Raw genomic sequence first — 20,459 nt, forward strand, 5'->3', positions numbered from 1 at the left:
GGTAAGTCAGGTGTGAGGTGTCAGGTGTGAAGTGTGGACTGCTGATGGTTCCATTGGCTGCACGGGCTAATTATCACTCATTGTTTTATTGTAGCTGATTTATTTATCATTTTTATTTTATTGTTTAGGGAAAAGTTTCAGTCGTGGCTAAAACATTTCATAGTTACAGTATTTATCTGCCATGAAGGTTTTCATTTTAAAAACAGGGAGTTGTTTTGAACATAAAAAAACAAATCGACGTGGTTTCTTTACGTGTTTAAATCCACAATGAGCGAGCTAACTGGGTCAGAAGGTTTATAACAGTAAATGCGTAATGGGGAGAAATCTCACCAGTGCAGCTTTCTCTGCATTTCAACTGCTTTTCAAAATATAAGGTTGTTTTTGTGAAGTACATCTATATACAAATACTGTGATATTGGAGCAGTGAAAGCCCCATCAGCTTTAATGAAGTGGCCAAAGTCAGTTGTCTGTTGTGTTACTGCAGATTGCCAACGTTTGTTAGGCTACACATTTCTGATCATTGTGATCAGAGCTTTAACTATGAAAATATATAAAAGAAAACATGTTTGGATAGGTTTCCACTGTTATTTGCATAAACAGCTTAATGAATGTATCACATATCACAGACGCATATTTTGCACACACAAAAATCTGCTCCTCACTGAGAACCAGAGAACCGAACGTGAGGAGCAGGTTCGGTTCTCTGGTTCTCAGTGAGCCTCCCCTTAAGTTGGAGATGCACACATGAGGTCTGGCTGCCTGGGTGGTCTCTCCACTTTAGTGAGCTGTTGCTAAGCAGCTAATAATAGTCCTGTTTGCTGAGTAATTTCTGCCCTTCTGGAACCAATCAGATGCAAGAAAGTCCTGCGATCTGACAGCCCCAGAGGCGGGATCTCGAGTATTTTTTTCTCTTCACCCCTCCTCCTCCTCTGCCTCTCCAAATGGAGAGAGGTCTTTTTCTCCTCTTCTATTGAATCTCAGAGTTGGCCGTGACGCGCGGCCCATGGGAAGACCACATAGATCTCACCAGTATGCTACGACCATCGAGGTTTCTTACCCGACGACTTGTGTATGGGAATGACTTTGTGCGCCTCGCTTTTTGAGAGAAACCTACTTTTTTAAGAGACACGGTGAATGCTGTGAGAGCGGTAGAGACCTCCGGATCACGAAATGTTGGGATGGAAGGCGCAGACTTTGACTCGCCGTCTCCTACAGGAGTATGAAGTCCTACTTCACGGGTGTGAGATCTCCGAGAGTGAAACTCTGTTGCCTTGGGATATCGCTACACGCTTTCGGGGAAATACTATAAAGTGGGAAACGGTAACCATCTTGCAGTCCCCGCAACATGGCCTCGGCTGCTAATGCGCCCTCCGAGCAGGAAAACAGAGACCCCGATCGGCCGAGGGTAACGCGGAGGAACAGGGGGGACTATGCCCGCAACACACCGCTGGATTTGGAGTATTTGCAGCGGCCGAGTTACTGCGATGCGGGCTTTGCTTTGGAGCAAATATCCGAGGTGCATATTCTCCTCTTAAGCTGCAAAGAGCTGTGCGGTCTTGATTTCATTGTATTTGTGTTTCATTGTAAAAGTGGCCAAACTATGTCCAGGCGCTGCTAGGTAACGGGACGGGACGGGCTGGGCAGGGGGATACAGGGGTAAGCCAAGGTTGTTGTAAGCCTGAAGCTGTGTTGTTTTATTTTGTTCCAGCTCCGCATGAGCGGCAGCTTCTGTGCAAGGATTTGAAGTCGTGTTTACAAACACAACTAATCGATGATTCCCGTTATTCCTATGCAGCATCCCAAATGATCTCAGACAAGGCATAACATGCAGCTTTCACTCACAGTCAACACTATCACTGGCTGTTTCATAACATCCAGCCTGACGTCTCTCTGCGTGTGAGCTGCGTAAAGGTTTTGGTGGCTAAGATGAAGAGTTCTGTGACTGCATCCAAACCTGGGCGACTCGTGTAAAGAGGCACAGAGAAATCCATGTGGCTGCCCCTCTTCCGTTCACAAATACGGAGTCCCCCCCTCCGTGAAGGCTCCTCCAGTCCCCAGGCAGGCCGGAACACACGGGCTGCCTGACGGGGAGTGGAGTTGTGTACGGTGCTATTAGTGGGTTTCACCGCATGTGTCTTTTCATGGTATTTAATATCACTGGCTGATGTGTGGCTTGGCTGTCACTGGTTTTTAATGTAGGCAACTTCAAAGACAAATTTACACTACTCCCAAAATATAGTGTCTTTTGTGGAGTGGGCAGCCAGATGTCATTGCTTTGGAGACATTATCCAAAGGCCATCTGCAATTTTATTGTGCATTGACATTTATCTCCTTTGATTTACCTCCATTCACGCTAGAGGTGCAGCTGCAAACCTTTGGTGCTAAGCTGTGACACTTATTCTCCTGTCAGGTTGTTTTGGATCATTGTCTTCACTGGTCCGTGGAGCAGTGAAATGACCAGGCTGTGTGTGGCTGACCTGCAGGCGATGAAAACATTTTATTCACATGTGTTAAGGTTACAGTTTATACATGTTACTGATACGACAGAAAAACCTGTGGCTCTTACTCAAACTCTTCAGTGGTTTCCAGGTGGTCCCAAGCAGATGTGTGTTTCAGTTATTGCATGTTAGTGAGTCAGTGTTAATTATTTTGATCACAGAGCACACAAAGCCTTTTTTATCGATGTAGTTCTGTCTTTTCCATGTATGGCAACAAACCTCTTGTCTTAAACCTTACACACTCACCTGTCCAGGTAAGTGCAGTGTTTTGTGTTTTAATTGACAGTAATATGAGGATTCTTGTCTCATCCTAGGGGAAGGCGACTGGGAGGAAAGCACCTCTATGGCTGAGAGCGAAGTTCCAGAGACTTTTATTTAGGTTGGGCTGTTACATACAAAAGAACTGCGGAAAGTTTTTGGTAGTGGGCCTCATGATTTTCGGAGCTTTCGCTGTGGGTTTAAGGGCAGCTAATTTGGAGACGGATGTGGAGAAACTGTGGGTGGAAGGTAAGTCCCTCAGATTTGTTTTTCTAACGTGTGTTTAAACGTAAGATGATTCAGTGCTTTCACATTATACAGTTTGATATTGCATGTTAGAATGGTTCAGTTTGGATGAAGAGAAGGTTGGTGGGTGCTGCTAAAGAAGTCAGGGGCAGTGTTTAATATATAGGTCCTGGTAAGTGGAGAAAATCAATTTCTTTCATCCCAACATATGCGCAGCTGCTCAAACCATGTCAGATGTACTTGCAGAATATGGAAGACTTGACTGTAGCTGCACTCAAATGTAAGGTTGTAATTAAGTTCATAAGCGGCTTTTAGGTTAGAGGAAATTTTTTGTCAAAGCCGCCATTTTGTGAGAGTGTGCGAGTGTGTGTGAGTGTGTGTCTGCCTGCCCCCAGCAGTTGAATGCTCAGAGACTGTGTGTGGTCCCGTTTTGGACAGCTCTCAACTTTCCAAAAAGATTTGTCTCTGGCTGCAGGGAAAAAGCGGAGTGAGGACAGGAGCTCGTGTTTGTGGAGTGGATGGGCCAGTCATTTGTTTCTCCTAAAGAAACAACTTATGAAGAATGTGCATTTTTTGAGGAAAAAAGGAACTGTGATTATGGGTGGCGCTTGGGGGGTAAGGGTAAGAGGGCTGTGCTTTTTTTTTTTTTTTCCTCCTTTGATCCGCATTCCTGTACTTAGGACTAGAGTGTGCTGTGGGAGTCATGAATGGAGGAGCAGATTTTGTTGCTGAGAAATTGAAGTATTAAGGTGGGTTTTTTTTAGTAATGGATTGCTGTGTGGTTGAAGTTTCTGTTTTTCCCATCTTAACTGACCTCCCCTTGAATAAAAAAAAATGTATAGTTCATGAGCTGAAACATTAAAGAAAATTGATTCCTGTGCAGAACAAACACACTACCTTCTCCCTGGATTGGCTGTTTTCTTCTTGTGTGCTGCTGTGTGGATCTGACAGACGGCATGTTCTTCTAATCTGCGGCGCAGGCGCAGTCAGTGCAGGACCCCTGATTGTAGTGAGAGGACCACACTTTTTCTCCACCTTTTTCACATCACGGTCATGTGTGTTACAGTGAGAACCACCATATGAGACGGGATGTTATCACAGACTCAGCAGTGCTACCACAGACTGCTACTGCGGACTGAAATTGACCAGAGAAGAAAATGTGTTAACAGAAAAACATCCATCCATCATCTATACCCATTTATTCCTATTTAGGGTCACAGGGATCTGCTGGAGCCTATCCCAGCTCTCTTTGGGTGAAAGGCAGGGGTATACCCTGGACAGGTCACCAGTCCATCACAGGACCACATAGAGACAAACAACCACACACACTCACACTCACTCCTATGGGCAATTTAGAGTCACTGATCAACCTGACATACATGTTTTTGGACTGTCAGCGGAAACCAGAGTACCTGGAGAAAACCCACACAAGCACAGGGAGAACATGCAAACTCCACACAGAAAGGTCCCTGCTGGGTTTCAAACCAGGAACCTTCTTGCTGTGAGGCAACAGCGCTAACCACTAATCCACTGTACCGTCTGACAGAAAAACAATAGCTGATTATTTTGTTAAATAATTTATCAAACAAAATAGTCAAACATTTAGTTGGAATAAGTTGTGATGATTATCAACTTTTTCTGGAGTGTATTATTGTGAATTGAAAACTGAAATACAAAACTTTGGTCTAAGGTAATTTTATCTCTATTCACTCACCCACAACCCATGTCTCCCCATAAACTCTCTTGGGAGTTTAAGTGTGTTTAGCCATATTTTTGGCAAACCTTTTTTTGGATCACACTGAGTATACAGGAGGACAGCAGAGAAGTACATTATGCTGCAGCAAGTGTCTGAATGTTTCAGCACTTTTCAACACTATCAAATCCCTTTGCCATTGAAAACACAGTAACTCCCATGAATCCACTCCAACCTTTAAAATCCACATGGGGTGGACATACACTCAAAATGTATAGTTTGGATGGATTTTTAGTTGATGCTGGTTTAGTTGCTATTTATTATTATGAGTGTTGTATGAGCTTTCAAATGTGAGCATTCATTGTTTTTCCTGTGCTCTATATTATTGTAAATGAATTATCTTTTGTTTTATGGTACAAAACAAGTAATTTCAACATCACATTTGTCCCCAGTAATTTGAGATGTTGAAATTGTCACATTTAGAGATTTTGCACACCAAAATAGAACCAAAATAATCCATCAGTTAATTGATGTAAATAATATTTTGTTCCAGGCTTTAAAACACACTCTTTGGTACTTGCCTTGTAATTAACCTGCGATGTAGCTGTTGCTTTTGCCCAGACCTCATTTCAGGCGTTTACTGTCATAGAAGTTGCACCATCAGGTTTTGACATTTTTGAATGTGACAAGCAGTTGAACCAGGTTTAGTGAGCTCTTTTGGATGTCTACAATATGGACTCAAACTGGCTCATACTGACACACAGAGACCTGCTCATATACACACACACACGCACACTGACTGAGAGACTGGGCTGCGGTGGTTTCCTAGGTCCCGGTACGTGAGGGGTTCCAGATGTTGGTAGGGAGAGATCTGTTTGTTTAGATTAGACTGCACAGCTGAGGGATAGATTAGTTCTGCCTAGACTGTGGAACGCTGTGCTGGGATGTGCTGGGGGACTGGCCCATCGTCCTGAGAGGAAAAAGAAGGCAAAGCAGGAGAGGACAGAGTGGCTGTTTATGTTTCATTTGGAACTGCCCTCCACAGGCGACCCATGGATGACCCTGCCTGGAAGCTGTGTGGCCTGTGGACACACACGCACACACACACACACATACACACACAATACGCCGAGTTCATATCAGATCTCTCAGTTCCTTCATTATGGACCTGAACTGCTTTTTTTTCATTCATGATCTCAAGTCGTGTCTGTCGTCACCTGCTTTCTGGTAGTGCAGAGGCGGCTGAGGTGAGGTCTACAGCAGACCACCATTAGCTGCGTACCGGAGCTGACTAGTGTGTTTATTCTGCACACTGTCACGTGCCGCAGCTTTCACAGGGATTGTCTCTTCTCACACAGTGCTCACTCAGCACTGTTTATAAACACTCAGACACAGGAAGTTATGTTCATTAGACAAAGCGACAGAGACCGATTGGGGCTGAGACACACGTTTGTACAAAGGGCTGATTGTGTCAAACCTCTGAGGCTGTGTGGGGGTTTGTGTTTTGCTAAATATTTAGGCCATGATGTTAACATTTATTTATCTACCTTGACCACACAGCAATCACAGTGGTGTCTATTTAAGAATGACTGTATCCATGCTACAGATAAATGCCGTGTTCATGTCCACTGTGACGCTCACAGGAAATTATTAGACAGCAGAGGAAGTTGTAGTATTGTGGTCCTTTATCTTGCTGCCCCTTGTTTGCTTTTCTCAGTGTCAAAACAGTGTGTTGGCCTTCTCAGCTGTAATTTGCAGTTGATTCTATATCATCTTGTAATGATTAACTAAAGCCACATTTGGGACTAGAGTCATGGAAGAGAGGAATGGAGTTCTTACTGGCCACAAATGGAAAATGGAGCCATCCACTGGCATTCTGGGTTAAGGCAAACACAGGCCAAATTGTAAAGAAAATAGCAGTGCTGACTGCCTCTAATTAAAACAGTATCACGTAAACATTGGCCTTCCTGTAGGACAGCCCCTCACGCTTTTGCTTGGTTTCAATGCTGAGAGAAGCGCTGGAGATGGTGCTGTGTGGGTATGAGCCTGAGGAGGAGAGGGTACAGAGGGGAAAACATTTGGAAACCAGGGTTTGACGTTCAAGTACTGGGCTACGGTTGGAGTTGAAACGGGGGTGAGGCAGATGAGCTTGGACTGTAATCTGGGCTGAGGTGTGGCTTGGCTGTAGCTTTAGCATGCGCTAAAGTGATGTTGGGGCCTCTAGCATTCAGAGGATGTCTTTTGTTTTCATCATCGATGAGTTTATGGCCTGGACTAGGGCATAGGGCTATGAATTGTACTGTCAAAGCTGCAGAGTGAGGGGAGGCTCCTGGTCCCAGAGTGCTTTCTTGGGGGGCATAATTGTAGAGGCTAGGGGCCATAGGGTTAGACCCCTGGGACCCTGAGGTCATCTTGTAGAGGCCCCGCTATTTAAAACCTCACCTGATACTCACCCTGTGGCCTGGGTGCGGAGTGAAGACTCACAGCAGAGGGGAGGGGGGTGGAATAAAATGCAGCAGAAGTTGCAGCTGTCACCAGGCGTTGATTGTGTCCAGTATAATTTCAATAGCAGGACGGTTTTAGGGAATTCTTCATTGTTCTACTGTAGTTTTCCAGGTTATAAATTTGTGTTTAACCTTTTGACATCTGTCCTCCAGCAGAGGGCAGTGAATCTGATGTAATTTTTCACTAAGCTCTGAATTACTGTGTAATAAATTGAGCTCAAATGAAAGTAGAAGATGTCTATTAGTCCAAGTCATCATTGCTGCTTTAATGGCAGTATATAAGTCGAGGAATGAAACAGCAAAGAGGAGGAAAATTCTAACTCATACTTTTCAAATGTTCATGATTTATTGTCCCTTTGATCAAATCTGCAGTGATTTCCTTTAGTTTATTCCTGATATCAATATGGTAGCAGTTAAAATGGTGCCAATCCGTGTTTGTGAGCCTGACTGAGGGTTTCAGAATCCACTCTGATAGGGTTTTTTGAAAACAACTCCCTTCCTCTCTTGAATGTCTGTTTTATATCTAGTGTGATTAAGAGTTAAGTTGACAGAGTTGGTGGTTGTTTTGTTGTTTTCCTGGTAATGGCAGTGGAGAAGGGAGCAGTATAATGGTAAGTGTATGCGGAAGAAGCCTTGACATCCTTTCTTGTGGATGAAGATGAGGAAGAGGAGGAGGAGTGCCCTGAATGTGGCGTCTTTACTGAGAGGATTGTGGTTTGCATGATTGAATTATGCAGCTTTTGATGTGTATGGGAGTACTGATACATGCATGGATGCACACACGCGCGCGCGCACACACACACACACACACACACACACACACACACTTGTGCACACATGCACACATATGCACACATATGCACATATGCACAGATGCTTTGGAGTTCTGGTTCTGTGAATGAGTAGGTGGTAGACCAGAGCTGGCAGAGTAGGCTATTTTGATGGGCTTCTCTTTGCTCTTTCCTCTGTTATTCATGTATTTCTCTCCTTTTTTTTTTCCATTTCTCTTTTTATTTGACTTTCTCCCTCATGCTCTATCTCCGACCGCTTTCACTCAGCAGCCGCAAGCAATCAAACACACAAATGCGCCCACACCCAGTATTTCTTCCTAGTTTGCAGAGAATACACTACATAAAATCATCTATCTTTCTCTCTCCATCAATTTCACTTTCACACAACTGTAGGCAGCCACACACACAAACACGTATGCACGCTTGTTTTCAGTTTTTCCAAACTGGACTCAATTAAGTTTGTGTTTATCACTACAAACAGGATTAAACCTCTGTAGAAGAAATAACATTCCAGCATGTTGTGTTAAACTTTATGAGTTGATGAAAAGTACAGGCTAGCTGGTGAGGGATTTAGTGAGGGGAAACATTGCGCCTCAGGTACTGTACACAGACTTCCAGTGCTGTTTTCTCAAGCTAGCTCTCCCTCATCAAAAAGCAGTTCTGTGTGTATTTGCCCTACCTGGCGAAAGTAAATGTGAAAAAACTTTAAAAAATGTGCTCATTAACCATGCTGTGTGTGGTTGGGTGTGTGTGTATGTGTGTAACTCTGAGCACGTTCCCATTCACAAACGACATCGTGAGATGCCTCCAAGCTCTCTGTTTACATTTTGCATTCTTTCAGGCGCTCTTATTCAAAAACCAGAGCCCTGCGAATGACCGACCACAGGAGACTGTGGAGAGAATTACCCTCCCCCTTCTACCTCCTTCTCTCACTCCTTCTCTCTCTCTTATATCCCTCTCTTTCCTCTGCCAGAAAGGTCTCTCTCTTTACCCGAGCCTCCTCCCATCTCCTGCCTCCCCTCCACCACTGCTCCCCATCCCTGGCTGGAGAGAGTGGCCTCAGAATGCCAGATGTATTACAGAGTGAGCCACGGCAATGTAAACACTCAGCCCTGCCATGAGAGCAGGGTGGTCTGGCCTCCCTCCTTTCCTTCCCTCCCCTCCCCTCCTATCCCTCCCTCTTCCCCTTTCCTCTCTTCCCTCCCTCGCAGCGCTGACTGCCAGAGGGGTGGAGAAAGTTCAAAACAGCAGAGGGAGAGAAAGTGTGCGTGTGTGTTGGGTGAGACCGAGTGAAGGAATAAGCAGTGTGAGTATAGTAGCAGCAGTGTGTTTGTGTTTTGGCTGCAGTGCCCTACCGTACACCAGGAGATAAATTGGAGTGTGGAGTGATGCTTCTCAGACTGCCAGCATAGAGAAAATGTCCTGCAAACATACCATAAACATCTCTTAATTGTGTGTATGTTGTAGAAATGTTTTAGCCCTTGTGGCACACATGGGTTACATACAAAGCAGTATATTTCAGTGCAATTCCTACAGCACAACGTCATGGAATCTGGCAGCAACAGCAATTACACAAGTACTGCACACGCAAAACATAAAGACGCAGAGATATAAAACATTTCCTCTCTGAGATGATTGAAAGATTTGGAGCTCCAAATTGAGTCAGTATGTGCCACATTGAAAGAGTCTGCCCTGCAAGTCAAGCTGAAGCGTTAGGACGAGGGAAACGCTTGTGACTTCACACAACAGGATACGTTATTATCAAATGTGTCTTTTTGTCTGTCCCCCAGTGGTTTATGTTTGGACATTTATATCCAACATTAGTGCACAAAGGTGCACAGCCTGTCCTGTCATAAGTACGTCTACTACTACTAAGACGTTTTTAAGTATGTTTGCTGTAGCCTGTAGAAACTTTAGTTCCATCATGCTGATACATTTTCCTGCTCATAATGATGAGCTGTGGTTCCTTTGTTTATCAGGCTGAGTTTGGAATAATCAAAGTGACAAATTTCACAAGCTGATATTGCTTGCCCAGAAACTTTAATCAATATCAATATACTTTATTTTAAAAATGTACTAAATGATTAGATGTAATGAGAAGGTGTATGATGGAGTGACAAACTCCACTAATTTGTTAAATAGAAAAAATGATTGAGACTTGTCTAGATCTTAGTATCTTAGGAACCGTACTCAAATTTATTTTTCATTTTATTTTTATCAATTTTATTTTTCTGTGGAAAAGTAACCGTCAAAAATCACATCCATGAATGAAATGTGATTTTCTCTTTTGTCTTTCTTCCATTCACACTCTTTCCTGTTTCTGTCTCATGTTCCACACTCAGGAATGTGTCATTTTGGGAAACCTGGGGTGAATCCCAATTCCACTTATTCCATCCATGTTTCCCTCACTTGCGTCTTATTCTTCCCCTTGTAAAATGCAAGGGTAGAGGAGCAGGAGAAATATGTCTTAAAAGACATAAAATGTCCTTCCCTCTGATCCGCAATCACCGGCGACATCTGCTTACGCACAGCTGGCGCCTGCAGCAGCTTTTTGTTATGATATTCACCTGTCTAGACTACATGGTTCATTAAAACATAATGAGCAAAATTGAACAGAGATTGGTAACAGGCTATGACTAAATGGTTTGTGGATGGAGTAAACCTAACCCTAAGTATGACAGTGTTTAGGAGCATAGTCTTGCATAAATAAATGACTGAATTATTTCAAAAACAAAGTAACGCTCTGCACTTACACTTCAACTATTTCTCATTCAAACATGCCAGATGTAAGGGTGGAGTATTTCTTCATCATGTTGCTCAGTTGACTGTTTTCCACAAAGGATGCATTTGTGTATGCTCGGCCATAGCTCCTCCAGGCAGCCATGTCAGTCCTTGGTCCTCACAGCAGAAATATGAGTTTTGGGACGTCCTTCATCAGGGTGGACTAGGGTGACTTTTATATCTGCTGAGAAATGGTAAAATAATGGATTTGGGATTCACCCATCATTATCTGGACCTTCTTTCCAGGAAATGACACAGAGATGGCTGGTTGAGATTGGCTTTATAAGCTCATGTCACAGTCGGTTAAGTGTGGGCTGTGGGCCAATGACAGAACAGTAGTAACAGGAGTATATAAGATGAGGTGATTGTTCTCTTTAGAACTGGAGATAATAGAAGAGATGCTGCAAGATTTTTGTTTTCTAAAATGATTTCATTTTCTTCTTCATTTTTCTTAACTACACTGTACTATTTCTGTGGATTTTATAAGACGTTTGCATCAATCAATGAATACATTATTTGGCTGACATCTTTTTTTTTTTTTTTTTAATTGATGCACAAACACTGAACTCATGCATGCACATGCTACAAGCACAGGCTTTTTGTCAGCATTTTTTCCACCTACTACTCTTTCCAATGCTCCATGAGTCCATCAGCACTGAATAGGATATTTTTTTTCTGGGTGGAGGTGCGGGGTTTGGAGGGGAGGGTGGGACCTGAATGAAGGCAGCAACGTGGAAGAATCTGCCCATTGAGCAGTGTGTGAATGTACACCTCGAGCCCAGGGGAAGCTGCATTGGGAGCCAGCCGACTGCTAAATACACCCATTTTAGGGGCTGCAGGGACCGGACAGGTGATTAGCATAATCAGGGGCGAGAGGATCCATACATATGTTAATACTGGAGCTGGGGAGTGAGGGTTGGTAGTATGGGTGGGCGTTTAGAGGGGTGGGGGGGACATGGGTTGGCAGCTGGGGTGTCACATTTGTGTCAGAGGTCGGGGTTCTCGGTGGCGTGTAGCTGCATGAGGAGACACTTGGCTACAGCTGCACGTTAAAGCACTTCCACTCGCTGTTTCTTTTTCTATCTCTTTTCTGACGCTCTCTCAGCTTTTCCTTTTTTTACCTAGTAACCCACAATCTACCTTTCTTGTCTTATCCTTCTTTTGCTGTGGCAACCCGCTCACTTTCTTTCAAATCTGAAAGGAAGGAGGTAAACAGAGAGCAACGAGCAAGAGCATGAGAGTGATGGGGCAGGGGGCTCACTATGGGTCAGATAGGGTCTTGGCTCTCACTGAGGCCTTTCATCACATATTTGTGGATGTGTGCACACCTGCATTACAGAGCCCACATTCAAGGCTATTACTGGCTGAGCATAGTGCTGTGTACACTGCTAGTACAGTCATTAGAGCTGTACTGCTAGTACCTTTGCTGATGCTGCTACAGAGACAGAACACAAACCACCCTCAAACTGAATAAAGTGGAATTACTTGTAAATGATGGATGTAGCAATGGAGCAGTGACTAGCCCTAATGTTAAAGCAAATTGGGAGACCAGTTATATGCAGTGTTATACAATGTTTTGCTGTTTTGATGCAAGGTCACTTTTTGCTCCTGTACGAATGCAATCCAACACAGTTTGCGTTTTGAATATCTCAAGGCTTGAGACATTCTCCTTACTCAACAAAAGATTGCTCAGGGACAGACGCAGAGTGACAGCAGGTGGTAGAAGGTAGAAACAGACCCACAGTGGAGGAAGAAGTCAACAGGTGGGTTCTTCTCTTTGGTCAAAGTTGTTTAGTGATTAGGAGCAGCAGCTGAAAAGGAATAAGAAGAGGTGGTAACATGAGATGGACCACCCAAAGTCAAATGAGAGATATTTGAGAGAATGGAGGCGACCAGAAGTGATAACGCAATATATATTTCTGTACATTATTTTTTTGTTGCAGTTTTTTTCATCAACATTTTTGTTACGTCTCCTGTAGCAGGTGTAACTTTAATCCAATCCTTCTCTGCATTACCTTATTGTCCAGTTTGCATGGAGTTGTGTAGTTCTCTTCATTCCTTTGGCAATACAGTTAAGAGTTGGTGGCAAACAGATGACCAGAGGTACATCCCAATTCCCTTAACTGATTGTTCCTTGCTCATTGACCTGGAAGTCATTAAGGTCCTCTGTCATGGAAGCCTGTCCCAAAGCCCTTATTTCTGCTCTGTGGAATGAGGAACAAAGAGGATGCGTGGAAGAAACATGAGTAAGGTAACAAAAAAATAAAATCTTCTATGGATCGACATATTGCTTTGTTGGAAAAATCCTTTTGTGACTTTTTGTCACATCTTACATGGGCGGTACTAAGAGACAAGGAAAAAGATGCAAGTTAGAGAAACATGGATGTAATTAAGGGAATTGAGATGTACCCCTGTTTTTGCGGGGCTTCCTCCTCACTACAGGGGGTCCCTGCTGAGAGGGGACCTAATCCAGCTAATCCTTTATCTGTGCGCACACACACATACACACACAAAGAGGTGTTTATCCACAAGCACATACATACAGTATATTTATGTATGCATGGATGAAGTTTACTACACACCTACTTTAAATTATCTACTTAGTATCACAGCAAGGTCAGGTATTTTATTAGATCTCTGTTAGTGTAGGTGAAAGTCACAGGGATTTAAAACAGAATTGAAATCTGCTGTATTAAATTTATTAGTATGCTCAGGTAGAGATACAAGTTCCTGTTTCTGTTAATGGAAGCTGTAATGTTTGAGTGTATAGTATGATCAAGGTGTACATAGATAGTTCTACAAAATTAAATGATTTCTTTTCCGCTGGTGGCTGCATGTTTTCTTTGAAAGTGCGGGATGCTTCCGTTGTCAGGGGTAAGAGATGAGCAGGGGGGTGGGGCCGTGGTGTTGTGTGTTGCATGGTAAAGAGAGAAAGTTGGTGAGGGAAAAGGAGGGGTGGGCTGGCTTTAACAGAGGGGCCGGGCTGATTGCCATCATGATCTGGCCAATCAGGCTAGAGCTGAATACAGCAAAGAGAGAGAAAATGAGAGTATAAAGAGGAGGGGGAGTTCAGAACTGAAAGGACGGAGGGGGTGATGTCAGTTCCTAAGAAACCTGCTTTCTCTCAACTTGTCCCCACCGCCCCCCATTCCCCTACTTAGAGAATAGAGGGGACCAGGGGTTAATGTTATGCAACATGCTGAATACCCACAATACCATGTGTCTCAGTGAACACAGTGAGACACACAGGCATTCTCTTCTCTCTTCTGCACATTAATTCCTCACATGTGAATTACAGAGATTGTAGGTGGAGAGCGGTGCTGACATGATTAAATGAATAACTGACCACTATTGGCTGCAACTACTGAGTGTTTTTTTTTTTTTTTTTTTATCACAGTAAGTTTTATTATGTTGAGGTTTTTCTTTGACTGTTAGAGCTGTTTGGGCTCTTTTAACAGAATATGGGAGGTGTCTGGAGGATACCATCAAAGATGAGGCTGGGGGACAAAGTGAATTGGTATGATCCAGTTTCTGATTGGTTGAATACACATGATCTAGGTAATCAGTAGTGGGTAGTTCAGGGATAGTTGAAAAAGAAGACAATGGCCTTTGAGGAACATGTGATGGGCACCTCTGGTCTGAATGAATAAAAGAATAATTAACAACCAGTAAGTTTTAGACAGAAGTGAAGTGAGACATGAGGCTGGTATGGGAACTATTTAAGAGTCAGTGACACTTTGTTTTAGGTCACAGCAGCTGAGCTTAGAGTGGGACACTTTCAAGATATCAACACATGCTGGGGTCAACCAGTTGTCTTAGGAGAAGGAATACGGGAATATGTGTCATTGAAGAAACACAGCTGTGTGGACACATACACTCATAAGCACATACGCCCACACACAAACACACACACACACACACACACACACACACTCGCACACATTTTCTTGGTCCAGCTGGGGTGTTAATTTCACCCCAAGGCCATGTGAGTGTTGACCCCAGAACGCTGTAACTTCGCGAAGTGTGGAATTCTCTAAGCCTGAGGCCGTAATGTGCTGTTTCCTGTAGAGAGAGTGTACATTCCATTGACTTGTCCCATTCCTCGCTGCATGCTGTAAACTCAAGGTCTTTGGGTGGTAGTCCACAACTTGGAATGAAACAGGCAGTGAGTTCTTTCTAAGCACACTACTACCATCGTTTTTTTTTTAGTGAGACCTGTCTTCAACTCCTCACACGTAGAAAAATACTGAAACTGGATATGCGTCTTTCTCTGTACCTGTGTTCCCATTTTCCCTGTTGGCAGTGCAGTGAAACTGAACCTCGGACTAGCTTTGCCTTTGAGTGTTGAGTGTACCAGACAAGTCGACTTGTTAGTGGACTGTCAGTGTGTGTCAGGACTAAATCAGTTCCATGCGTGCACTTTGGAAGGGAGGACTGGTGTAATGTAGCTGTGGAGCTGGCCTTGCAGTGGAAAGCATGTCGCTCCAGTTAGCCTAAGCCTGCTATTAATGATGAGTATTATAAACATGCCTTCAGACAGGATCAGATGGGAATGCTGTTTGGGTCCAGAAAAAAAGAAATCAAGTGTGTTTTCCTAATGCCCCAAGACATGGCCCCCTCCCTCCCTGTTCCATTGGTCTGACTGGGTGGTCCAACCCAGCAGAACAGGCATGCTCATGTTCAACTTTAATGCCATTACAATGGGCAGAAAATATTCAATCTATGCCTGCTGTTGCACGAATCGAGCAGAATTGTTAAATTGGATTAAGGCATAATAAAAAGTTACAGATTTTTCACACAGTTGGCTTTCTCGCTGGGCATTTTTCATGTTTTGTGTATGAGGAAGTGAAAAAAATGACTATAAATTTCCCGAGCTTTCACTAAGCTTTCAATCACTGATGATGGAAGCGCTCAAATCTTCCTGTAAATCAAACACAGATACATTGAACTTAAGGATGCACATGCAGGCATATGTATAAATGTCAGGCTAAATTGAGTAATAAATATGCAAAACGTGCTTTACAATTTGTGAGTCAGTTTTTGTTATTCATATGAGTAAATCACCAAAGTCAACTTTGCATGATTACCATTGCCTCGATTTGTTTGTTCGTGTGTGTGTGCGTTTGTGTGTGTGTGTGTGAGAAAGCCAAACCTGCCTTGGCTGTGCTTGGGTGGAGCAGGGCAGCTAAAGGGTCTGAAAGGCTGCTTTTGTAGTTTGGGCTAGCTAAGAGCTCAGAGCGCACGCACAGGGCTTAGTCCCACCACGACACTGGGAGCAGAGCCTGGAAGAGAGCCTCGCTCTCTCTTTATCAAACACACACTGTCACACACACATATGCAGTCAGCGTGGGCTTGTGCTGTTGACTTGTTAACAGATTTGAGCAGAAACACTGAGTTGTTTTTATGAAATGTGGATTTGTTGGAGTGATGTTATTTGTTGGATTCAAAGGAGTCAGGATTTTCAGCATAATATTGGTACAAGCTCACTACAAGCAAAGTGCTTTTGTTTAAGATACAAGTCTGATAATGTCATGTCCAAGCTGAGATGTGTTTGGGTTTGCTTTGCACAAAGAGCAGGGGATCACTTCTGGAAACGCAGATGTTTTAGAGCATGAAGCTGCCTGTGTGTGAGTGGTATGGATGTGTTCAGACAATCTCACCTTTAGTCTGTGTTGAAACGATATTTGCACCTGCAGTTTACAGAGTTAAGTGCTCGTTATTTTCAGTTTCTATCAAAAAAGAAAGGTTATAAATTGCATTTACTAATGACAGGACAGTGACGACAGTACAATGCAAACAATCCACACAACTGAACCAATGCAGAGTGTTAAACATGCAATAGGCCTTAATGTGTCCTTTGGTAGTAGTTTAATATCTTCTTGATTTTACTTATCTACTTATTTAGGTCTTTTTTTATAATCTCTTTAAAAAACCCTTAGTGTTTGGAAGAGTAGCAGACACATATTTTGCATTGGGACATGAAGCCAAGTCAGTTTACACCTTCTTTGAAAAAAACTGGGTATTTTTGAGGTGAAAATCTGTAAATACCGAGTGTTAAATTTACTAAATCAGAATCTAAGTGATTAGACACAAATGTTTCTATGTACAGTAATAATGTGGTTGGAAAATTTCACAAAGGAATAAAATACACGTTTGAACACATTCTCTTTTTTTTTTTTGTCCAGTTGGTGGGCGTGTGAACCAGGAACTGAGGTATACGCGACAGAAGATAGGCGAAGAGGCCATGTTTAACCCTCAGTTGATGATCCAGACGCCGCGGGAGGAGGGAGCCAATGTACTAACGGTGGAGGCGCTCCTGCAGCATCTGGAGTCAGCTATCCGAGCCAGCAGAGTTCATGTTTACCTTTATAACAGGTGACGTGATCTTGATCCTCGTCTGTCTGTATCACACTAACTACATTTTGGCAGGTCAAGTCAGTTTGTACAAAACAACCCTGGAACAAATGAATTACAATCAGCCTGTCTAATATTTTATCTATCCCTTCTACGTCCATGTATGCTGTACATACAGATAAACAGCATACATGTATATCTGTATTCAGGTGTGTTTTGGCTAGCAGGACTTCACAGTGATAACAGATTTATTACCGTATATTATCTTTAATCATTCTAGCCTCAGGGGCTCCGGTGTTATGTGGCAACAACTAAACAAAAGCTCTTTTGTTCTCCTTTTCAGACAATGGAAATTAGAACACTTATGCTACAAATCAGGAGAACTAGTCACAGAAACTCATTATATGAATCAGGTAAGAGGCAAAACCTTCAATATGACATTGTAAAGTCATGTTATTAGGGATTTTCCTCTCTGGAATATTGAAACATCACAGACACAGTCAGTCTCTGCTGTTTTTTTCCATATTTACTTCTTGCTGTCAATTTATGTCTGTCTTGCTGTGTGTTCGTGCATGTCTGTCTGTCCAATTAGATCATCGAAAAACTACATCCCTGCCTTATCATCACCCCTTTGGACTGTTTCTGGGAGGGAGCCAAGCTCCAGTCTGGAATGGTCTATCTCCCGTAAGTACCAAAGCTGTATTTTACTAGACCGAATCTTTATTTTATGTCAAGACAATTAGCAGTCTCTCAAGCATTCAGTCAAATGACCAAATGCTTCTTTAAAAACACCTAACTGAGCACACATAGGGCTTTCCTCATTGTGAGGCCAGTAGGTGAACTTATTAAAATGTTCAAGGACAGCACTGAGCTGCTCAGTGCTGGTTATGGAGTCAGTGTATTTGGTAACATGGAAAGACGTATGTTCAGATTGTTTTCAACACAGAGAACATGAAAGGGAGGAGATCCAGAGCTTGTTTTTACCCCTTTAGGAGAGGCTGCCCAAACATGCTCAACCCATCCAAGAGACACCATAGAGCAATAAGAGTGTGTATGCATGTGTGTGTTCTGGACTCGTCCCCTCTGTGGGCTCTATTTTAGTGGTTGCTGGCATGCGTATCGTTGGTGATAGTTTCTCTTCAGCCCTGGGCCTCAAACCATTGTTTGGCCCTTCTGTTGCTAATGGCCTGCTGCTACAGTAATACTCAGCAGACCTTTACTTCTACATGTGTGTGCCATTACCATCACTGCATATATGTTGATATGTTAAAGTTGTATCATCTTGTGTTACTGTCATCAGTATGTGAATGTCTGTGTGTGTTGCCCATTAGTCTCAGGTGATAAATAAGGATTTTGCTGTGTTCTGGTTGGGAGGCTGGGAATAATAACCCAAGCCTGGTTAAGCACATACAATGTAGTCGGAGTGACACAGAGAGCGACAGAGATTCTGAGAGAGAGAGATTGGAATGTGTGAGGCATAGAGAGCGGAGAAAGACAAGGAATGATTTGGAACAGGAATTCAACACTTTGCTATTGCACGATGGAAGCTGGTGTCCATGTATTGTTTTCTGTCACGTAGGGATAAAGAGATAATTTCCTGCCATCAGAAATGTGCTGTTTTTTTATGTACAGTCAAATTTGGAGGTAATTACACCCAAACTACTTACAAATGCAACCATTTACCTCCAATTGTTTTAACTGTAGTAACAAAACAAAGGTGCTGGAGACAATACACATGGTTAAAGTCATGATTTAACTGTAGTCCTATTGAATCTTGAATTTGCAGAGGTAAAGACCCTCTGCAGTGGACAAACTTTGACCCCAAGGAGTTTCTTGAGGACCTGCGAAGGGCACACTTCCCTGTGGAAGCCTTTGAGGACATGTTGGAAAAGGCAGACGTCGGCCATGGCTATATGGATAGACCTTGCCTTAACCCAGCTGACCCTGACTGCCCCCTCACTGCGCCTAATAAGAACTCAACAAAGGTAGGCACAAATGTACTGTAGGCCCAAGCTTTTAGCTCTAAAACCCTCTGTACACATGTAATATTTATGTCATTCTAGCTGCTGACAGTTCATTTCTCAAATATTGCTCTTACTGTTGCAGCCGTTCGATGTGGCACGGGCCCTGAGTGGCGGCTGCCATGGTCTGTCCAGGAAGTACATGCACTGGCAGGAAGAACTGATCGTAGGAGGGACCACCAAGAATGGCAGCGGGCCCCTGCTCAGGTAACATACCCACACTTACACATGCACACCCTCATAAACACTGCTGTGATCACTGCAGTGCTGATTCTGGAGAGCGTGTGTTTTTTGTTCTTTTACGCTCTCCGAAACAGCGTATGCATGTGTTCGTGTGCAGTGTGTGCTGTAAATCTTGCAGTCATTAGCAGATTCCAATGAAATCTTAGAGCTCCAGCTGTTCCTGCTCAGCTCTGGCTGTTCTGCCTGGTCACTGCCCACTCATACACAGACAGACACGTGCACAGAGTAATCTATTGCCTGGCTAGTTTGTATAAATATACAGTGATTTAAGTTACAAGAACTTAATGTGGCTCATCTATGCACATGCAATATACACAGTTTTGTGTGCAATAAGCTGTATACACCATAACAGAACTCTGTTTTAAGTTTTTTATATAAATACAAAACATAAATTATGCACCTTTTATTATCCAATAAGGAGCTTACTTTAACAGGGCAAAGCTACAAAAATTGTCCAACATTTTTGCTAATGGACCATTTATGCATTCATGCACAGCACAAAGCAAGCTGGCCTACACACACATTCACACACACACTGATCACAGAGTACATTGGGGTGTGCTGTTTACTCTGTGGTTGTGTTTCTTGCTGATGGGTCATGGGTAATGCTGGGTCATTAGTGTGTCTGTGCATACCTGCCTGCCTGTAGGTGTGTGTGTGCTTATGGGAGTGTGTGTGTTTTGTGTGGTTTGGTCGCTCTGTCCATTACTGCTGGCACTAAAATTTCTGCAGCTTGTTTACTAACTGCCTGTGTTACTGTGATTATCACCATATTACAGAGCTCGCATTCATACAGAGAATGACTAGCTAATGTCTACAGCTTTGGTTCGTAAAAAATTTGAGAACACATCGACTGACTTGACTACTCTTCTTAAATTGCATTCTAGACCAAAGTCATTTGCTAATGACTAATGTGTGTCCTAAAACTATATATTCCTCATTTCACATGATATCCTGTGTCACTATAAATGTGTCAGAACACAATCAGAAACATTACATTTCGTTTGTCGTTATTTGTCAGTATATTTCTGAACTATAAATATAAATATATATTGTGTCATTCAATTTCC

General features: G+C 43.1%; 1 protein-coding gene across 2 annotated transcripts in view; it reads left to right on the forward strand.

Moving 5' to 3' along the window:
* The first annotated feature begins 951 nt into the window (after nt 1-951).
* ptch1 (patched 1) overlaps nt 952-20,459 on the forward strand; it is a 46,888-nt gene continuing 27,380 nt past the window's right edge. For both annotated transcript variants that reach the window (XM_026321862.1, XM_026321863.1), the window contains exons 1-7: nt 952-1,516; nt 2,813-3,005; nt 16,957-17,146; nt 17,469-17,538; nt 17,718-17,809; nt 18,912-19,110; nt 19,232-19,353. In XM_026321862.1, coding sequence (XP_026177647.1) covers nt 1,346-1,516; nt 2,813-3,005; nt 16,957-17,146; nt 17,469-17,538; nt 17,718-17,809; nt 18,912-19,110; nt 19,232-19,353 — 1,037 coding nt within the window. In that variant the 5' untranslated portion in view covers nt 952-1,345. The remainder of the gene's footprint in view (nt 1,517-2,812; nt 3,006-16,956; nt 17,147-17,468; nt 17,539-17,717; nt 17,810-18,911; nt 19,111-19,231; nt 19,354-20,459) is intronic.

Source organism: Mastacembelus armatus, chromosome 9 (genome assembly GCF_900324485.2).
Source record: "Mastacembelus armatus chromosome 9, fMasArm1.2, whole genome shotgun sequence".
NCBI classification, from domain to species: Eukaryota; Metazoa; Chordata; class Actinopteri; order Synbranchiformes; family Mastacembelidae; genus Mastacembelus; species Mastacembelus armatus.